The 23,072-nt window shown below is 34.9% G+C and overlaps 1 protein-coding gene across 1 annotated transcript; it reads right to left on the reverse strand.

The window, feature by feature from the left end:
• Positions 1-1,692: 1,692 nt before the first annotated feature.
• LOC149534291 (uncharacterized) lies at positions 1,693-22,753 on the reverse strand. Its single transcript, XM_089806002.1, has 2 exons — positions 22,682-22,753; positions 1,693-3,528 (listed from the first exon to the last, which is right to left on the reverse strand). Exons 1-2 carry the CDS (start codon positions 22,751-22,753, stop codon positions 1,693-1,695), a joined length of 1,908 nt encoding a protein of 635 aa, XP_089662128.1.
• Positions 22,754-23,072: the final 319 nt, after the last annotated feature.

The raw sequence follows: 23,072 nt of genomic DNA on the forward strand, positions 1-23,072 counted from the left end.
TTATTAGATAGGTAAGATATCCTAAATAATTTGTACAAGTGAATCAAGATAATAGATTGATAGTTTTGTTGATTGATATTGGGGACAATAATTTGATATAATGACTTTTTTTGTCTTAATAGATCAAGCCATTTTTCAAGCTAGGATACCATTTAAACATTGCAAAAATAGTGGGCAAGAGACTAGGTGATGATTAAAAAATAAAATCTATTGTCCATGTAGGTAAGCTGGCCATAAGGTGCGTTGGACATAAGCCATCGTCAAGGCCAAGTGTAAGCAAATTTTTCATGGAATCAAAAGAGATAGTGAAATATAATGCAGCTAGTGTGAACCTTTCTGAAGAGATTGAAATTGCTAATGGAGGACATCAAACAATCTCTTCATTTCAATCAAAACCCACATAAAGTAGAGAATCATTTTATCATTTTAAACGTCTACTAAGTTTTCTAACTTTTTATTCTACAATAGATAAGTACAAATGATATAAGGGATAATTGAAGAGAACGGATAATTATTATTAGTGTATGCTGGGACAAGTAGATCCATCTCAGCTATTTAGGGACATAACTTGAATCTCCTTTAACAATGTTTTAAAACCATTCTTATTAGATTTCCACAATCCATTGGAGTAAAATTTGTGCTTATGGATTTGATTGTGTCAAATTTTTTAGCATCAACGTTTCGGATCACACTCTGTGATCCATCATCAGGATGAGAGAATGCCAGAATGAAAAAGTGAGCAGATCTAGCCAGTTCAGGGGTTAATAAAGGGAAAAAGAGGAGGGGTGCGGAAAGCGAGGTGGCTTGAGGAGAAAAAAAGAATAAACATAAAAATGAAAAATAATAAAAAATAAAAAGGGGGGATGGGGGGGGGGATTGGACCTAAGAAAGAGAAAAAAGAGAAAATAAGAAAAAGGAAAGATAGACACTACCCCTAGGGATTACAGAACCCAAAAGAATAATTGATCAAGGAGAACAAATTAAAAAAGAAAATTAATAATTAATAATATAAAAGAACAAAGCCGGGAGAAAGTGGGTGGTGGTTAAGACGCCCCAACCATTGGGAAAAAAAGGGGGGAGAATAAAAAGAAAGAGAGAAAGAATATAAGGGAGAAGCTGAAAAATAAAAATAAAAATAATAAAAATTAAAAATTAAATAAAAATGAAAATAAAATAAATAAATAAAAAACACTAAAAATAAGAATAAAAAGAATAAGAACACCCCCGAAAGAATACGAAGTTATATATTTTATATATATATATATATATATATATATATATATATATTTGTGCAAGAGTAAGATTATTGAAAATAGAACTCTATAAACAAAACGGAGGCATATATATGCATATAACTGTGTGTCTGTATACATAAAGAAATATAATAGTCCTAAGCTATAAAAATAAATAAAAATTACAAAATAATTAAAAATTAGAAAACTAAAAAACAGAGCGCTCTAGAATAAAAACTAAAATAACACACACACACACACACACAAAATGGAGTAGAGCTAAGCAAAAAGAAGTTTGTTCATCAAGAAAACAGCTGACAAAGAAGAAAAAAGAAGAAAGAGCGAGAAAGGAAGACGAAACCAAGGAACCAAGAAAGGAAAGGAAACACGAGAGGCCTAGGAGCGAGCAAGACCAAGGACGAAGAGGAGGGAGAGGAAAAAAGGACGGGGAGGGGGAAGCTCAAGGACGGTGATCACTCTCCAATGAACATAATAATGGTTGCCAAGACTGGCTCAAGGACCACCCATCGTCTCGATTGAGATTAAGGGGATGGTGGTTTATTTCGATGGCTTCCATTAACTTCCTCTTGAAATAGTTATCTTCCTTGACAAGGATTTGGGTGCTCTCCAGACAGATATGGTGTTTGGTGGCAGATGAGTGCTCTGCTAGAGCAGATTTTTGGACTCTTTCATGTTTGATGTCTGCACTATGCTCCCTAATTCTAGTCTGGAATGAGCGACTTGTTTCTCCTATGTAGGCCACACCACAAGAGCAAACAATCTTGTAGACTCCTGAGTCAAGAAGAGCATCCTTGGAGTCTTTAAGAGGGGGAACAAAGTTGCGAATCCTGGAAAGGGGCTTGAAGGCAACTCTAAGGCCCTTTTTGGACAGGATTTTGGCAATCTTTTGGGATATGCCATCAACAAAAGGAATGGTGACAATTAGGGGAGGAGGAGACAAAAGAGGTTTAGGGTTGGCAGCCGAGAGAAAGAAAGACTTGGCTTGGTTAAGCGCCTTAGAAATTTGCTTATGCGAGTATCCATTAAGCTTGAAGACTTGGCGGAGATGGGTCAACTCATGGTTTAAGTTGTCATCATCGCAAATTCTAAAGGCTCTAAGGGCGAGGGTCTTGAGGATGCCAAATTTTTGGCTGGGGTGATGGTGAGAAGAAGAGTGGAGGTATAACTCAGTGTGGGTGGACTTGCGATACACACTTCGGCCGAGGGTTCCATCTGCCTTCTTGATGAGAAGAACATCGAGGAAAGGTAAATGGTTGTTCGACTCAAGTTCCATCGTGAAGGAGATGTTAGTGGATAAGTTGTTGATGTGCTTGTGGAACTCCACAAGCTTGTCCTGACCATGTGGCCAGCACACATTTGTGTCATCCACATATCGTTTCCACCATCTGGGTTTAAGAGGAAAAGAGTGGAGGGCCAATTCCTCAAAGCGCTCCATATAAAGGTTGGCAATGACCGGAGAGAGGGGAGAACCCATAGCCACCCCGTCAACCTGCTCATAAAAGACACCTTGGAAGGAAAAGAAAGTGGACCTCAGACATAAATCTACTAAGGAGGCAATTTCTTCACCCATCTTTCCCTTAATGATGTCAATGGAGGCAGGAATAGGCACATTGGTGAAGAGAGAGACCACATCGAAACTCACCAAGACGTCGTTTTGCTCCAACCTGACATCTTTGGTGAATTGGACGAAGTGGTTAGAATCTTTGATAAAAGAGTCAGAATTTCCCACTAACGGGGAGATAAGTTTGGCAAGATGAGATGCCAACCAATAGGTTGGTGACCCAATGGTGTCAACAATAGGTCGAAGCGGGATGCCATCTTTATGAATTTTTGGAACCCCATAGATGCGAGGGGTTACTTCTTTGGATGGCTTTCTCTTCGTGGCCTCATCAAAGGAGGAATTGAAAACTGCAGTCTTGACAAGCTTGAGAATCTTCGAACAAGGGTTACGAGGAAGGGGCCTGTAGCTATTTGAATCAGCAAGCACAACCCGCATTTTGGCGACATAATCATGCCTGTTCATGACAACAGTGGCATTACCTTTATCAGCCTTGGTGATGACAATATCTTTGTTGGCAACTAAATTTTTGAAGGCCCGCAACTCAGCTATGGGGAAGTTGAGTCTAGGCGGCTTGGCACGCCTAAGGGCGACCGCACAGTCCTGCCTAACTTCTTCCGCCAAATCAGAGGAGAGGGAGTGGATAGCTTGCTCGATCTCAACAAGAAATTTAACGTGAGGAATAGATCTGGGAGCACAAGCGAAGTTAAGACCACGCTTCAAAAAATTAAAAGAAGGATGATCAATAATGTTTTAAAAGTTTATTATTTTTATTTCATTTAGTGATATGTCATTCATTTTTCTAGTTTGACCTCTTCTCTTTGTCAACGTATATTCTGGATGATTCTTATATGTCAAAAGTACCCTAGTATAATATTTCTATAATAGTTAATATTAATTTCAATGGGACAGGCTAATCTCTAGACAAAATGCACTAAAGACAAAACAAAGTCAAACATTTTTTTAACAGATTCATGAAAATGTAGTTTTTTTTCCCAATATTTTTGTTGGTTTTGACTACAAACTATGCAAATCATGAAAATCAAATGCTAAAATTTTCAAAAAAATCTATGATGTTTTCAATTTTTTGAAAGTTGGTCAACTACATATAGTTTATAGGGAGGATAGCCACATCCAATTTCAATTTATTCCTATTTATTTAGTATATAATAAGTGTATATGAGAAATATGTTAGCAAGTAATACTAATCTATCCAAAAACAAAAGCATTAACTAGCATAAAAACCATAACATATATGAGAGACAAAGTGAAACTCTCAAATGAGAATATGAGCCATAGAATGGCTCTCCCAATCAGGATGGTCACTTGATTTAGGGATGAGTCTATTTGATAGGATTTGGGATGTATCCTCAAGCTTCAAACTAGCTTCAATGGAGATTTTTGGGATTTTTGGTGTGGGTGCATGCAAAAGTATGGATTTGGCTTCAAAATGGCATTATAACTTTAGCTCAAGGATTGTGATGAAATGGCTTGGGAGGAGATTCAATTTATAGGCTAAGGGCTTGAGGGATGGAGGGCTAAGATGGAAGGAAAGATGAAAGCTTAAGGAGGGCTAGGATGCACTCAAAGGGGAGCACATGGATTGTGCTTGTTTAGCACCAACCAAGGAGTGACACATGTCACAAGGTGAGTGGATGGAGGAAAGGGGAAGGATGAGTCAACAAAGGAGGCTCAAGGGATAATATCTTCATAAAGACCCTTCAATATGGCTTGTAAGAGCTTGTAAGAGTCTTTATGGCTTTTGTAAGAGCATTCATTGCTAAGTGGTTTGGATATTTTGAGGGGAGTTGAGATTGTTGACTTTCCTTGGCTTAGGAAAGTCTTAAGCTTGCTTAGGGAATGTGACAACATTAGGGGGTGTATTAGGCTTGGGTTTAGGATTAGATTACGGATGTTAGAGATTTGCAAGTGGATGGAATTCATGAGGGTGGGTGAGTTAGTGACTAAGCTTAGTTAGTATGGGTGGATGGGGTGGATTAGGCTAAAAAGAGGGTTTTAGGATAGGTTAGGGGTTATTAGCTTTGAGGGTTTTATTTATCAAATAGATTTATTTGATAAATGGGGATTTTGAAATTAGATAGAAGAATAGGATTTAATTGATAAATAATAGGTTATTTGATTTATCAATTAGGACTATAGATGATTAATTAAATTAATCAGCTAGGGGATGGCAAAGGATTAATTAAATAGGAATTTAATTAATGATGCCTTTAGAGATAACTAAATAGGATTACCAAAGCGGTGTAATCAAATTTAGGTGTCTACAATAAGTACAATTATTTTATGTAATTTATATTTCTTCTTATTTTATTTTAAAATGTATAAATCAAATTAAATATTTTTAATAAATCTTTAATATATGAGTTATATCGTCAAATAGATATGCAATATAAAGATATGAGAGCATGAAGTTTTTAGTAGTTATCTTGGACTATTTATCAAAAAAAATATTTGCACAAATTCAATTATCATGGAATCAGGAGAGTTATCACACATGTAAACTCTAATATTCATATTGGGATTTAAAAGGATTTGTGGGTCCACATAAAGAATGAACACTAAAGAAAAATATGAGTTGTAGTTAAGAAATGCATGAGGTCTATGAATAATGATACATGAATTAAGGAGAGTAGATAAGAATAACAACCCCCTCCCCACACAATTGAATGGTTAGAAAATACAAAGGACGTATGCATTAGCTTTAATGTAGTGGCAAAATAATCTTCATAACATTAATTAATAGATGTAATAAATATTTGATTCATCAATTTCAAATATTTAACTTTTTGGAATGTTCTTTCACAAAGATACATAAAATAGATAAATATTTGTATTTTTTCTAGTAAAGATGCAACAATAATTTGAAATAGGTCTCTTCCCTATATAAAATAATGAGCTTTAAAAGTACAGGTATTTTTTATGATTATTTCCATCAATATTTTGTAGACTAGTGGGATTGTAAGATTTGAATATATGTACTTATTTACATTTTCAACAAGATCAAGAAATTAGTAATGTTTCCTAGAAATTCAAGTACACAATTGTGATGATAAAAATGGCTTAAAATGGCTACTTATATTGTGCCCCATTCGTCAGTGTTATAACATTATTTTGTTCTGATTAAATGCAGTGATGCATTAGTTGTAGAGTATCATTAGATTATATCAAAAAAACAAATGAAATATAAAAATAGTTGTTGAGGAAATCAAATAAATTATTGTGTCACATGCACAAGCCTATCAGTTTGCAATGTAATGATTTTTAGCAAGAGCAATTTCACATTAGGAATCTCATGTTACTTGTAAGAATAGATAAACTTAGTCATGCAATTTGATATCACAAATCTCATGTTATTTGTAAGATTAGATAAGCTTAGCCATACAATGAAATCTTATAATTTGATCATTGTGGATGTAAAGGGTGCAAAGATATTGGTAAAAGATGTAAATATTTTTTTAATACTTCCAATGTTTCATGATGTATACAAAATGTTACTAGAAAAATTATCACGTCATTACTATAGTGACATCATTCGATATCTATAAAACTATCGGCATAATCTTTGGACCCTTCAAAGGTGCAAGAGCTAGTTTAGAATATTACGAACTTACATACCTAGTTCTTGGTAATTTTTATTCATCCGGGTGATCATTTTGTGACTTGTATTTTCCACATCAATTGCAATTGTCAACAATTTTCATGGCCAATGTTTTCATGCAAATATTTTTAAATTTACTTTTTTCTTTCAATTTGTTTTTTTCTTTTTAATATTTTAAAAGTTTATAATAAATTAATCAATGCAAAACTTAAGATTAAAGTAAAATGCAATATAACATATTAATGGTTAATAACTAATTTTTAATATATAAAATAATTATTATGTCATATCACATGTAATATATAAATAAATGATTTTATTGTATATAATGTGAAAAAAATTAAAACTTTTAATATTAGATATAAACAAAATATTAATGATTTTTAAGTAAATATGATTTGTAATGATATTTTAAAAGTATTTAATAATTTTATAATACTTTTTAATACAATAAGACAAAATAAAGAAGATCAAATATTTAAAATTGATTACTTTACAATTTTTAATATATTTTACAAATAAAACCTCCATCTTTTTCTTTTCTTTTTTTTTATACGTAACTTTTATATTTTATTAAGTAGAAGTAAAGATTTACAATTTTTAGGCAATTCATGCTTGCCAAAGATCTAAACATCTTGACACTAAGCCACTACAACTATTCAACCACACCCATTATACATTTGAAAAAATGGTCATGAGCACCAAAAAACCTTCATTTGTTTTATCTACTTTCTAACCATCACATAAGGTAGGGACTCCAGGTCAACCAGAGCTCTTGTTGGTAATTGCTTGTAAGTATATTTGAATTCAATATTATTATTTTAATATTTTGATAGTAGATATGATGCTCTTCATATCAAGTTTATGATAAAATTATACATTAAAATATATTCTAGTTGACATTGACGAAAAGTTTAGTCATTTCAAGAATTCATTAATATTTTGATTTCCTTTATTCTAGGATTTGATAACAATTAAATATTTTATTGGAAGATGTAAAATCATCTAATTTTAAAATTTAAATTTAATAAAATTAATTTTAACAATCTAATATTTTTGGTCAAATATTCTTTGAACATATTTTTTTCTGGGTCAAATGATAAAGCTAAGTCATACATTGTAATTTTGTCATTTTCCTATAATTAGAAAATCTAAAACAAAAATTATTTCTTAAGCCCTTACTATAGTCAAATCATTTTAGCCTTTGTATAGCTATTATCAAATCGCATACAGAAAGGAAACAAAATATCTTACATCCACTTCTAATAATAAAACAAAAAAACTATAAACCATTGTATCTATCATTTTATAATGTTTAATGATATTTCTACATTTTTATATTGTGAAATTCATTTTTCTTTTCTATATTTCAATAGATTTTGTACAACATTTCATGGAATTATATTCTAATATTCTTTTCGAAGTCAATAGAAGGTGTGAACACTAAGGTAAAGAGCATTATTATGTTGTGGATTGACTAGAGAAATTTATATAGTTATTCCTACATATTTGAATAGATTAAGAGTCACTAGCTATTTTACTATTACTCAAAATGGTTGTAAACAATAAATGGAAATCACTAATCAAGCTAGGAGTACAAGACATTCTAGACAAAGGAGATCATTTTTCAAGTGATAATCTTGAATGGACTCCTATTGAAGATGGTGGTGAAATGGACTTATGTGTTGCAATCCCTTTTGAAATGCTTCCTCACTTTTGATGGCTTGTATTATCACCATTTTTAAATTTTGAGAGCTCTATTGTGAAAATTTAGGTTAAATATGTGAAATTAGTGTTTACATGTCTTTGTTATAGAGGTTTTGCTAAGAGAAGCCTTAATATTTGTCCTTGTATGGATTTCCCTCTTTATTATTTTCCTTCCACATTTTAATCCCTTAAGGTAATTCTTTACATTTGTCTTTTTCACATTTGAATAAAGTTTTTGATACTTTTAATTTGCAAAGTCGTGACCCTAGTCAAGTGAGCCTTAACTGTTCTGAGGTTGTGACGGTACAGTGCAGCTTGCTAGAGGGTTTTTGCAGCATCTCCACAATCAATAGCAATTGTTCAACTTGGCTAGTGATGCTATGAAAGACTCCTTGATGCAAGATCTCTAGGGTTGTGATAGTTCACAAAAATGCCACATGGAGTGATCTAGAAAGGCACCATGACAATATACGTTTCAAGGTCAAGAAGCAGTGATCAATGTAAGAGTAAACTATAATGCTCCTTCATGGATTAAGGCTCTTAATATTAAATTTTAGTGGATATGTGGAGATTGACCTTGTTCATGACTTTATGCAGTTAAGAACATGGTTTGAGCTATCAGTCACTATGCAGTGAGAGGGTTATATGGTGCAAAGGTTATCACTCATGTTGGATCTTGCAGTTAAGGGCATAAGGTTAATGAAGGGTCACAAAGTGGCAAAAGTGTTAATATAATAGTTTTCGCCACTTCTCCAAGTGTTATGAGGCTATAAATGAAGGAGCTTCAATTTGGCGATCAATAATAAAGATGAACAGTTAATGCTAGATCTCTACCCTAATAGTTTCTTTGTATTGTGACTATTGCAACCTAGTGATGAGTGGATAGAAAGGTTTTCATTTTTTCAAGGAGATAAAAAATTAATAGAAAACATGGGTCATGAGGTAGAGATAAGGTGTATACGTGACATCATAGCTAGCAAAATGGGTTATCATAAAAGTCTCACAATGTGGCAAAAAGTTAAGATTTCCAGGCTTTTACACCATTGTGGCTTGAACTAATAGTTTGTTGACAAATAGTGACAACTAGAGATAAGGAAGAAAGATGGATATTGCTACACTGCTACTCTCAAAAGCATGGGTACTTTATGAAAAAACATAACTTTAGGGTTGCTTGCAAAATGATGATTAGTAGTACAAATGTTGTAAAGTGTAAATGCAAGTATTTTCTACAAATTTGATAGATTTCATGCATGTTTCCTTAAACACCATTAATGCCACCTTTAACTCATAGAATCCATTAAAGAGTTGATTGAACGCATTTTCTATCACTAGTTTTAGTGAAGTGATATTATAGAGAAGAGAGAATTGTGAAAAGATAGGGAAAGTTGATTGCACATGTAGATGTTGAAGAGGTCCCTACCAGTCTTGTGTGAGGAAAAACAAAGAGCCCTAGTCCATTTGCAAATGAATGGTTGTATTTCTTTCCAAGTTCCTCATATGCACATGTGAATTTACACGTTTTGAAGGACCCATACAATTTCTATAGAGATGCAACAGTGTCTAAAACAAATGGGAATGAATTTATTTGGTTCTTCTACAACAACAAAATATGCAAACCACAAAACTTGAATCCTTGGAACATGAACTTGGGTAAGTTGATTGTGCCAAAAGTTTTTGTGGATGTAGACCTGTTAAAATCTTTGATCAAAGCATATAATCTAATAAAGCATTCATTCCATAAGAGAAATAGAAGCATATTGTATACATTGGATAGGGATACTTTCTCAGAAGTCTTTTATTTAGGACCCATGACTTGCATTATTGAGTTAGAGAAACTCGAGTCAACTTTCAAAACATAGAAGAGTTTTTTCACTAGAAAGGTTATGAGGAAACACATCCCTATATCCAAGAAGGAGAATGGAGAAATTATAAAGAAGGTAGGGGATTTCATGCCCTTGGAATACTTTAGAAGATACTTCCATTACACTATCATAGGTTTGAACAAAATGATGGGACTAGATGGGACCATGAATGCTCCTAGTTCTTTATATATAATGGCACTAGATATACAAAACCTACATACAAATGTTGGATATGAATTTTTCATGCATATAATCAATTTTATCCACCATGAGATTGTTGTGGCACAATATGGAGACTTCAATAATTTTAAGTTTCACCAGTATTCACTTTTGATGCATATAATTCTATACAAATATGTGGGGAATATAAACCCAAGTTTCATTGAAGAAACAAAGGATATGGCAAAAAATTTACTTGTGTAACATTGGACAAGGGGATGGAAAACAATTTCCTTATGTAAATTCTCTTGCTTTCTATAATGATTGTGTATATCCTATTTTTAATATGTTGGGTGATGTAATTGAGAGGATCCTTAGGGTTGTAAAACAAATTCTTAAACCATCTAGATGCTATGATGAGGATAGGAAACTAGAACATGATTGGGGAAACGTATTTTTATTCAAAAATTGTTCTATAATAAGGGTTTATGGATTCCCACAGCCGCCTCTTCCTCTACCCAAGTATATCCCTGAAAGATTGGGAACTACTAATTTTTTTTGGCAACTAATTCTTATTAATAGGGAATATATAGGGCCCACTATTTGAAAGGGGGCCTTTTGTATAAATTTCAAGGAAGGAGATTTCAATATTGGCAAATATGCAATTAAAGAATTGGATTCATTCATTAGAGAATTTAAGTTGCCAACTGGGTCTTCCAGAACATATAATCCCAATGATATTGTCAGAATATCCCTAAAATAAATGAGGGGATTCAATTTTGTCTTGATAAAATAGATATGGGAGGAGGATTTTATCATTGAATTCTTGGAAACAGAGGAATTCAAGGACATACTATAAAATGGAGGGAGATAATAACCATTGAAGAAGAGATGAAGAAGATTGACTCTTCATTCAAGGGTTTCTATCATGAAGAAAAATATCTAGATAGGTATAATAAATGCATCCAAAATTTTCTTGAAATAATATCCCAAGTGCCCCTAGAAGTGAGAATTAGATTGGGACCTGAATCTTCTGAGTAGGATATTGTACTTGAGGTTAATGAACAAGAAGAACAACTAGAAATTTCAACATGGGCGCAAGGAAGAAAGAAGAAACAAAAATTGATTGAGATACCAAATAAGGTTAGGGAAAAGGCCCTCCAAATCATGCCAAGAAGGAGCTAATAATTTGATGGTCTAAGGCATAGATTTTTTATTAGATGGGTCATTGAAAATGAGAAAATCCTTAACAAAATTGAACTTGAGGCTAAGATGATCAATGAAAAAATCATACAAGCTCAAGATTTTTATGTGGGATGATGATGAATATAGTATCACTCATGGGAAAGAGTAAGATGGATCTATTGGAAGAACAACTATATCAATCCTCTGGTAAGTACATAGAGGCCAAAAAGAAATACAAGGAGGAAATAAAGAAGATAAATGTATTGGAGCAAAGGAATACTACTCTGAAGAATGAGGTAAGAACACTAAAGATTGTTACGAGACCTATTACAAAGTTCAATGAAAAAGAAAACCAAACAGAAGGAGATATGTCAAACATGGGTGTAATGGAAAATCAGCCAACGGACACAGATGTGTGAGAAGAGGAGACAAATAAGAAAATAGAGACAAGGATAATGGAAAATATGTTTTCCTACAAGATAGGTGTCCTAAAGCAGACCTCATAAAACATCCATAGTAGAAAATTTTCACTACAAGGTGTTAAAAACCAATGTTTAGAGGACTTATCTTTTCTTTCCCCTTTATTTACTAAATTGGGTATGTACATCCAATTATTTGATAGTATTGCTCCTTTGTTGACACAGAAGAAAGAATATCAAAAGAACTCATTATTCCAATTAGGAAAATGATAAATAAGGTTAAGGAGTTGCATGGTTTATTCTTGGAAAAGATGTAGATAATCCAAAACAAGATGAAAGCCATTATTGAAGGCACACTTGACTTTGTCCCAAAAAATATTGATGATGAGGACAACTTGAAAGAATGGCATGAGTAGTCCACCTCTTTTGAAGGAATTTTGAAGCATGAGAGGTTTTTTTCTTATTGTAATGATGAAAGTAACATAGCAACAATACATGATATGATTAATATCCTATAAAAAATTGAGATGGACATAAACAGAATAATTGCATAAGTTAAGGCTATAACTAATTCAAAAAGGAATAAATATCTAAATGACTTGAAGACTATCAGAAGAGCCACTTGACCAGACATGGAAACTGACATTACGATATGGGAACTTATAGCTAATATCGAGGCATTGCCATCTAGAGATAGTGATTGAATAGACTGAAAGAAGTTGCACTAGAAAATAGAGGAAGGGCAACTTGTTAGATTGTGGTGACTGATCAGGAAAGTACTGTACATACTTCATAAATAGTGGGGTTCGAGGCATCGCCCCGAAAAAAAAAAATTTTGGAAGTAGCTGACATCGACATGGTAGCCGACATATTATGGCCGACATATGGCCGACATGTTATAACCCTAAAGCGGTTTAATACTTGTATAAAAAGGGCTTAGGGTTGGGTATTTTTGATATGGTGATACGAAATTGGTTCTTGCGGCGGTATTGAGCTGTAAGGGATTACGGATTGTAATCAGGTTGTAATCACTGGAATGTAATAAGATCAGACTTGCTGTTTGGTGGACGTAGCCCAGGGATTGGGTGAACCACGTTAAATCTTGGTGCCTTGTGTTCATTTCTGTGTGTTCTATTATTTTTTGTTATTGGTTATATTTGCATGTAGTTTTTATTTCTGTCCGTGGTTTATCCTAACAAGTGGTATCAGAGCCTAGTTGTTTCTCAGTTATCCTCTGCAAGAAAGTCTCACGGTTGAGTGGGAGCAATGGCAGATGATGGTAAGCTGAGGGTTGATAGGTTTAATGGGCAGAACTTCCAGTTATGGAAGATGCAAATGGAAGACTATTTATATCAGAAGGATTTGTGGAAGCTGTTGGAAGGAAAAGCCAAGAATCAGGGAACTATGTCAGAGGCTGAATGGGATCTTTTGGACAGAAAGGCACTTGGAAGCATTCGGTTATGCTTGGCACCATCGGTGGCATTTAATATTACAAAAGCAAAGACAACAGAAGATTTGATGAAAACCCTAGCGACACTGTATGAAAAGCCCTCCGCTTCAAATAAGGTATTTCTCATGAAGCGTTTATTTAATATGAAAATGGCAGAAGGTGGATCTATTGCAGATCATTTAAATGAGTTTAATACTATTACTAGTCAATTATCTTCTGTGGGTATCAATTTTGATGAAGAAATTAGGGCTCTCTTGATTTTGTGTTCTTTGCCTGAAAGCTGGAATGGCTTGGTAATGGCGGTGAGTAATTCTGTTCCTGGATCTAGTACCCTAAAATATGATGATGTGATCGGTGTTATTTTAAGTGAGGAAACTCGTAGAAAATCCTCAGGTGGATCTACATCAGGAAGTGCTTTAAATGCACAAAGCAGGGGCAGAACGACTGAAAGAGGAAGTAACTCTGGAAATCGTGGGAAATCAAGAGGAAAGTCAAAGGGGAGGAGGTCTCAATCGAGAGGACCAAATGATTGCTGGTACTGTGGGAAACCAGGGCACAAAAAGAAAGATTGCTGGACTCGAAAGAAAAATGAAGGAGATAAATCAGATGGAGACAAAGAGGCAAATGTGGTAAGTAACAAATCCGAAGAGGATGCTTTGCTTCTGTCTTTAGAGAGTGTTGATGATTCATGGGTTTTAGATTCTGGTGCTTCTTTTCATGCTACACCTCATAGAGGTTATTTCATTGATTATGTCCAAGGGGATTTTGGGCTTGTTTATTTGGGGGATAATGAACCCTATCAGATTGTTGGAAAGGGAAAAATTAAGATTAAGTTGCAGAATGGGAATCATTGGCTACTACATGAGGTAAGACATGTTCCAAAACTAAGTAGAAATTTAATTTCAGTAGGGCAACTCGATGATGAGGGTTGTGTAGTTACTTTTAATGATAAAAATTGGAAGGTTTCAAAAGGTTCCCTTGTAGTAGCAAAAGGTGTGAAAGTAGGCACCTTATATCTTTGTACAGGTCATATTGTTCCTTCTACTTTGATTGTTTCAGAGAAAAATGAATATTCAGGAACAATTACTGCAGATGAGCAGGGAGAACAAATAGCTGCTGTGGATTCTGATACAGCGCTGTGGCACAATAGACTTGGGCACATGAGTGAGAAAGGCATGAAAGTACTTCATTCAAGGAAAGTTTTACCAAGTCTAAAATGTGTGAATATGGATTTCTGTGAAAGTTGTGTGTATGGAAAACAAAAGAGAGTGAGTTTTGTAAAGACAGGGAAGGAAAATAAAAAGGAGAAATTAGAACTTGTGCATACAGATGTATGGGGACCGGCTCAGGTATCTTCCCTTGGTGGCTCTCATTATTATGTTACATTTATTGATGACGCAACTAGAAAAGTATGGGTTTATTTCCTTAAACAGAAATCTGATGTATTTCAAACTTTTAAGAAATGGAAATGCTTGGTTGAAAATGAGACTGGTAAGAAATTAAAATGTCTCAGATCTGATAATGGTGGTGAGTATTGTAGTCATGAATTTGAAGATTATTGCTCCACTAATGGTATTCGTAGACAAAAAACTGTTCCAAGGACTCCACAGGAAAATGGAGTGGCTGAACGCATGAATAGGACTATAATGGAGCGCGCAAGGAGCATGAGGTTGCATGCTGGGTTGCCCTTACACATGTGGGCGGAGGCTGTCAATACTGCAGTATATTTGATTAATAGAGGTCCCTCTACTCCTTTGGGCTGTGGTATTCCAGAGGAAGCATGGACTGGTAAGAAGGTGAGTTATTCTTTTCTCAAGACCTTCGGTTGTGAAGCTTTTGCTCATATAGACTCTGAAAATAGAACCAAGCTAGAAGCTAAATCAAAGAAATGTGTCTTTGTTGGATATGGCATTAATGAATTTGGTTATAGGCTTTGGGATTTTGAAAATCATAAAATTATAAGAAGCCGGGATGTCATATTCAATGAAAAAGTGTTGTACAAAGATCTGTTGCAGCAACATGAGAAGAAAGAAGATGATTATGTAGTGCTGGATGATACTCCAAAAGCTGATGTTCCAGCCATTCCTCATGATGTGCAACAACCGCAACAACAAATACCACATACACCAGTGAATGTTAGACGGTCAACAAGGCCAATTAGACCTCCACAAAGGTTTTCTCCCTCTTTGTATTCTATTTTACTTACTGATGCTGGTGAACCTGAAAGTTATGATGAAGCTGTGCAGGTGGATACTAAGATTCAGTGGGAGTCTGCAATGAAAGATGAAATGGACTCTTTGCTAAAAAATAAGACATGGGATTTGTGCAAGTTGCCTGCAGGTAAAAAGGTTTTACAGAATAAATGGGTTTACAGGTTGAAAGAAGAGGAAGGAGGTAAGAAAAGATTTAAGGCCAGGTTAGTTGTAAAAGGATTTGCACAGAAAAAAGGAATTGATTTTGATGAAATATTTTCTCCTGTTATTAAAATGACTTCTATTCGTACTGTTTTAAGTCTTGTGGCTACTGAAGATTTGCATTTAGAGAAGATGGATGTTAAAATAGCCTTTCTTCATGGTGATTTGGATGAAGAAATATATATGGCTCAGCCACAGGGTTTTGAGGTCAAAGGTAAGGAGAACTTAGTGTGGAAATTGAAGAAAAGTTTATATGGCCTGAAGCAAGCACCTCGGCAATGGTATCTGAAATTTGACAGTTTTATGCATGAGCATGGATATAATAGGTTTCATTCAGATTACTGTGTTTATTTTAAGAGGTTGGATGATGATAGCTACATTATTTTATGTTTATATGTTGATGATATGCTTATAGCTGGGTCTAACATGGATAATATTAAGGGGCTGAAATGCCAATTAGCACATGCATTTGCTATGAAGGATTTGGGGGCAGCAAAACAAATCCTTGGTATGAAGATTTGCAGAGATAGGAAGAACAGAACATTGACGCTATCTCAAGCTGATTATGTTGAGAAGGTGTTGCAACATTTCTCTATGGAGAATGCTAAAGCTGTCAGCACACCTTTACCTGGTCATTTGAAATTGACTAAGGAGATGTGTCCCAAGACACAGGAAGAGGAGGATAAGATGTCCAAGGTACCCTATGCTTCAGCTGTAGGAAGTTTGATGTATGCTATGGTATGCACTAGGCCAGATATTGCACATGCAGTGGGAGTCGTTAGCAGGTATATGAGTCATCCAGGTTTTGAGCATTGGAATGCTGTCAAGTGGATTCTCAGATATTTGAGAGGAACATCCAATAAGTGTTTACACTTTGGGGGCTCTACTACTGATTTACAGGGCTATGTTGACTCAGATTTGGCTGGGGATATTGATACCAGGCGGAGTACTACAGGTTATGTCTTTACTGTTGGTGGGGCAGCCGTGAGCTGGGTTTCTAGGCTACAGAAGATTAATGCTCTCTCCACTACAGAGGCAGAGTATGTTGCTGCTACAGAGGCCGCCAAAGAGATGATATGGCTTCAGTTCTTCTTGGAAGAATTGGGACATCCTCAGAAGGATAATTTTTTGTTCACAGATAGTCAGAGTGCCATTCATCTTGCTAAGAATTCAGCTCTGCATTCTAAGACCAAACACATACAGTTGCGGTACCATTTCATTCGGTCGGTTTTGGAGGATGGACAGTTAAAGCTGGAGAAGATACATACCAATGAAAATCCAGCAGATATGTTGACAAAGGTTGTCACAAGGGAGAAGCTGAACTCCTCTTCAGCTTCAGTTGGTCTTTTAGACTAAATGTGAATAAAAGAACAGCAGAGTCCAGGGTGGTTTGATCCAGTAGGAGCCCCATGCGGTAGTTGTATTGCTACAGGATCAGTCTCCAAGTGGGAGATTGTTGTTTAGTGTGGAGCCTGATCAGTCCCCAAGTGGGAGATTGTTAGATTGTGGTGACTGATCAGGAAAGTACTGTACATACTTCATAAATAGTGGGGTTTGGGGCATCGCCCCGGAAAAAAAAATTTTTGGAAGTAGCCGACATCGACATGGTAGCCGACATATTATGGCCGACATATGGCCGACATGTTATAACCCTAAAGCGGTTTAATACTTGTATAAAAAGGGCTTAGGGTTGGGTATTTTTGATATGGTGATACGAAATTGGTTCTTGCGGCGGTATTGAGCTGTAAGGGATTACGGATTGTAATCAGGTTGTAATCACTGGATTGTAATAAGATCGGACTTGCTGTTTGGTGGACGTAGCCCAGGGATTGGGTGAACCACGTTAAATCTTGGTGCCTTGTGTTCATTTCTGTGTGTTCTATTATTTTCTGTTATTGGTTATATTTGCATGTAGTTTTTATTTCTGTCCGTGGTTTATCCTAACACAACTACTTCAATGAGATACCTTATCTTTGTGGTTAACTTGTTGTGGGTAGTCTCACTTTGCAAAATAAGAAATTGATCCTCAACATCTACAATGATAGCTATCAAAATTTTGGCTATCTCCATATTTTTATTTTGCTACTGGTATGTCAGTTATGAAATTTAACTTTGTCACAAATTGTATTTTGACATGTGTATACCACTTCCAACCTGAAGTTTGTTATGATCCTTCTGCTATAGAATGATTCCCAATTCTTGGAAAAAGGTTATGGATTCTTAATTTTTGATATACATATCATTTTTATTTGGTTCTAGGTGTTGAGCTATCATTTTGCATGATGTTTAATGGTAGGAATCCTGTCAAACTCCTCTCTTGAAAAGCTAATCTGGGATCAACTCCAAGGTTTTGGGTGATCTTGTGACCTACTAGAATCTACTCAGTAGAAGATAAATGTGAGTGTTCATGAGGAGTCCTTTGCTAGTTCTAAAAATTTTGGATAGGATTTTGAATCTTCTTGCTGTCTCAAAAGAAAAACCACACAAAAAGAAGTATGTTTTTATATTTTTTCAAAAAAAATTATGAATGCAATCTAACAATGCAACTATATGAATTCCTAATTTAACCTAACAAAGTAAACAAAGAACATAGGGTAACAAGAAATTTAATAAAATGACTTGAAAAATAAATTCCTAATAGACATAAGCTATGGAAACAACACACCTATGAGTTAAGCCTTTGAAAAGATGGGTAGGTAACCAATAAAAATAGGAGCAATGTTTCCTTAATTCCACTGATGCAATCATCAATGGGAATTTAGTAACCATAAGATGTTTCACTTTTCATCATATAGGAAGGCTACAGAAAGTGCACTCATGTGAGACAAAAAGCTATGCAAGAACAATAAGGTGATCTCTTCTCCAACTAAGTACATCAACAAAATTTGTAAAACCATAGCAAACACCAGAATTAAAAGATTTCTCAATCAAAATAATCCAATAAAACTATTGGCTCCATTACACTCCATGAACATACATTCACAAAACATAACACACTTAGGCAAGAATAACTACATTCCGAATGAGAGTACCAATAGCATATATTATTGCATCAAAATAATAGCTTGGAATACATATTACATTCCTAAATTTATAAGAAATCTTCTTCTCAAATTATGTTGAGAGTGAGAGATCTCTTTATGCAAACATATGCTTCTAAACTAATAAAACAAATATATTTATGTACAAACTTATCCTCTATATGGTGATAAGTAGGACTCCATCCTTATTTATGTCATTTAATGGATGCATGAGTCTTTACATGTCTTAAAACAAAGAAAGCATCATAAGATAAGAAGAAGAAACCCATTAGATGATGTAGGAGTTTTTGAGGTGCCAAAAATAGAAGCTCAACCTTCACTAGATGTTTGTAGGAGTTAAATTGTTGTCCAAATGCATTTTTGGTTCATGGAAAGCTCTAAATTTAGAACTAGCAGTTAACTGCCAGCGCACCTCTTATTTCTTCAAAAAAAAAAAAACCAATGCACCTCAAAAGAATCACACCTCAAAAGCAATGAACCTAGAATACCTCAGAAGTTTAGAAGCTTGCACACCTCAAAAGTAGGTTCAAAAATGCAAAATTTTCCCAAATGTCAAAACTAAAATTCTATCTTTTGGGTTTTGTTCTCCTTCACACTAGAGCTATGTCTGGGTATTTTCTCTTGAATCTCTCAATAATCTCTGTGACTTGCATCACATCCAAAAAATCTAAAGCTTCATATTTATCCTTTACCTTTTTTCAATAGTTTCCTACCTCAATTTGAGTCTTTGCAAAATCTCCTAATTTCACATCCAAATCTAGCAATGCCTCTTCAATCTTAAACGCCTATCTAATATCATTGTCAGTGGAAGCTTCTTCAAAAGTCTTCTAAAACTGTTCAACAATTTCTTCTACTATCATCAATTTATCCCTTGAATCATCTTCAAAAATGTCTAAGCAAGCATCATTGTAATGCTTCTCTACCTCCAAAATTTGCTCTTGGGTTTGATTCTTGAGCTTATGGATATCCACATGTAATGTTTCCATTACTTTATTACCATCCATGATCTTCTCTATCCAATCATCTATTTTATGTAATTCATCTTTTGTATATACATCCATCAACATCCGATACCTTTGACCCTTTATTGATTGTGACTCTTGTAGGTCCTTACCCTAGGTATGTACTTCGTCCATAGAATCAAAATCTTAATTCAATATAGCCACTAGCATATCTGCACTATTTTGCATATGGTGTAGTAGTTTGAGATTTCCTTGTATAATTTGTACACCTTTCTCTTCTAAACTTTCCCACCATTACTGACAAGATTTCAAAAATGGATCTAGTTGTGTAGTTTCCTTATCCCTTTTCTCAAGTGTCGCATTTAGAGTCTCCTCAAGTTTTTCAGGATCCAAGGGACCAAATCCTTCATTCAAATATCCTCTTATGATTTCATTTTTCTTCTAAAGGTTTATCAATTTAGTCGCATCCTATTCTAAGTGCCTAAACACTTCTTTGATTCATTTTGTGACCATTAATTTGGCAGTATCCATAATAGGTTTTCCAAGCACAACCTTCCTAATTTGATAATATTTTGGGGTCAAATCCTCAATATCTACATGCAGAGGAGGGATAGCAACATGTGTAAAAAAGTCCTAATTCTAATCACTCATTACAAAGGCCACTGTTCATGCATCACCTACAGGTAACTCAAGATTTTTGAGAGCTTCAATTAATTTTCTTATTCCCTCTTCCTCAATATAATATTGCTACCTTTTGTTTCTAATAATCACTTTTTCCTCAACAAACTCAGAGTATTTACCATTGGAGATTTACCTTTACAAGAAGAAGTTTGTTCTGCCAAGCCTTTTCCTTCATCGCTCCTCTCCAAAGTCATCTCCTTTTGTAAGAGATCCACATTAGGCATCTATGTATCTATCAAGTCCATAGTCCTCACCTCTATATCATGGGAATTTTTTGAGGCTTCTCACATATTTTCCCTTCCTTTGAAACTTTATTGGTGGCTATTTCTTGTGGTTCTTCTTCTTGTTTAGGTTGTACATTCTTCATTACCCAGAGGGAAAGAAGTGATTGAACCTTATCCATGCAAAATGAATCTTGATTTGGTGATGGTGGAGCTATTTTAGGTCCTTGTGGCTAAGGTGGCAACTAATTCCAATCATCTTGTGGAGGTTGTCTTGTTGGAGTATCCCTTATTTTATTGCCTACCAACTCAATGCCTACTGACATGAAATCAAAATCTAAATCTAAAAAACATCAGCCCCTTAATCCTCCTATTCATCAATCTATTGCTACAGCTCATTCTGAAAAGCTGTAGACTAAATAGGTTGTGTAGGAATGGATGGTGGTGTAATAGTGGAATTTCTTCTCCATTCTAACTCTTTAGCCCAAGCAAGATGACTCCTTTGACTCAAGGGAAGGTTATCTTCTTCATCTTCATCATCCTCTTCTTCCTCTTTTGGAATAACTTTGGAACTAATGGAAAAGGAATAACCTTTCTTATTACCTTTTGTCTCCTTTTAATTGGATTTTTTATCTTTTGTCTCTTAGGAACAGATGGGGATACTCTTATCTCTTGCATGGAGGGGAAACTTTATGTGCTTCTATTTCAGCTCGTTACCCTTGTTCTGGCAATGGCACTCGAGGATTATCCTGAGTTTGCATGACTTCTACATTCTTTGCTCCTTATACATTCTCTCCCCCATGTTGTTCTAGTGTTTGACCCATTTCTTCTTCTAGCTTAGCTTGTTGGGGTGAAGTTCTTTTCCTCTTGCCTTTACCCTTCTGAGTCCTATAGTATCCAACTTCTTTGTCAAGTCGGTGCACTATTTCTAGCCTTACTGGGAGCTGAGCTATGAAAGTAGGCACTATCACCTTTGCTCCTCTACCTTTCATTGGGCAGGCTATAGCTTGGAAAACTAAAGTGTGGAGAATTGGATCCAACTTGAATGGTCTTTTGATCCAATCCTTGGTCAATTGGATGACATGCCTCGCCCTATGATTAATATATGAATTTTCATCTTTATCGATCTCTACATTCATGATAGGTCAATCAAAAATGTTATCTCTATTGTATAATGGATCTAGGACCTCTTCAGTATAATTTTGTACTATCTTTAAAGGGACCTTTATCTTAAAGAAACAGCTTTCCAAATAGAGAGTCATCCTACAATAATCCCTTATTTGGCTTTTGTAGTCATCCACTGCATTCATCCAATGGTCCTCTATGGCATCTTCATGTTGAAATTGTTTGCCTACCAAATACTTGACTCTATCAATGTTATCAAAATAGGGATGAGGAGAGTTATATTCCTCCAAGGGATATTGATCCCACTCGGACTCAAAAGTCACAATATCTTGCTTTCAAACAACACTAAATGGTATTGTAGTAATGGGCCATACCTAGGTTTTTTTATGTAGTTTTCATACTCTCTCATATGTAGACAAGAGTTGTCATGCAATTTCCAACAATATGAACCTATCACATGGATACTTGGGGAGCTTCTTTGGATTGGCAGCCATCCTTGCTACCCTCAAATAAGTGAATATTTTAAATTAGATATAGTAGGCATTGATTTTTGCAATCTTTGCCACTGCCTCATCTGACATCCTTTTCACATAATCCCCTTCAATGAACCAAATAATTGCAAAAATAAAGGCATCATTCACTATTTTGTATTCCTTGCTATGCTTTGAAAGCTCTTTTTTTTACCAAATGGAAGTATACTATATAAGGCCATGCATTTTCATCTTGCATGCTACCCCTTTTGAACAATCCTAGATTGTCTATTACTCTTGCAGCTAACAAGTACACCAAATAGGATGTCATATAGAACTTTTTATTGTTCTTTATTGCCACTAGTTGCTCATCCAAATTCTCACTGAGAATTAAAGCCCAATCAATTGGCATCTTTGATGTTCTGATGGTCTCAATGAAGTGCACCATCCATATATTTAGGTGTCCTGATGTCAGTAACCCCATGACTCTACTCAAAAGTATTATAGAATATCTGATATCATCTTTCATATAACCCCTTATCATGTCCACTTTACCTGTTTTACATCCAAGAGGATTCTTCTCAATGAGATACGAAGATTGAATGATTTTGGATGCTTCCTCTCCATGATCTCTATACCATCTTTCCACCTAATGATATGTCAATCTAATAGATTGATCTACTCTTGGAAGATGGAATACCCCTTGTATGTTCTTTTCTTTTATTTTTAAATAAGGGAAATGCTTTTGTGTGAGCAAATTAGGATAACAGATGAGTGGGGAATTTTATTTAATTAAAAGGGGGGCATGTTCTTTTAATTAAATATGAACTTAGGATAAATTGGTCAAGCAATAGGATAAAATCAAATAAATGGATTTTTGGAGATTTGATCAAGGATAAGCATTATATAAATTATGAAAAAATGCTAGAAAGGTGGCTCATAGTCT

Source organism: Cupressus sempervirens, chromosome 10, assembly GCF_028749045.1.
Source record: "Cupressus sempervirens isolate cs-2001-9-10 chromosome 10, ASM2874904v1, whole genome shotgun sequence".
Lineage (NCBI taxonomy): Eukaryota > Viridiplantae > Streptophyta > Pinopsida > Cupressales > Cupressaceae > Cupressus > Cupressus sempervirens.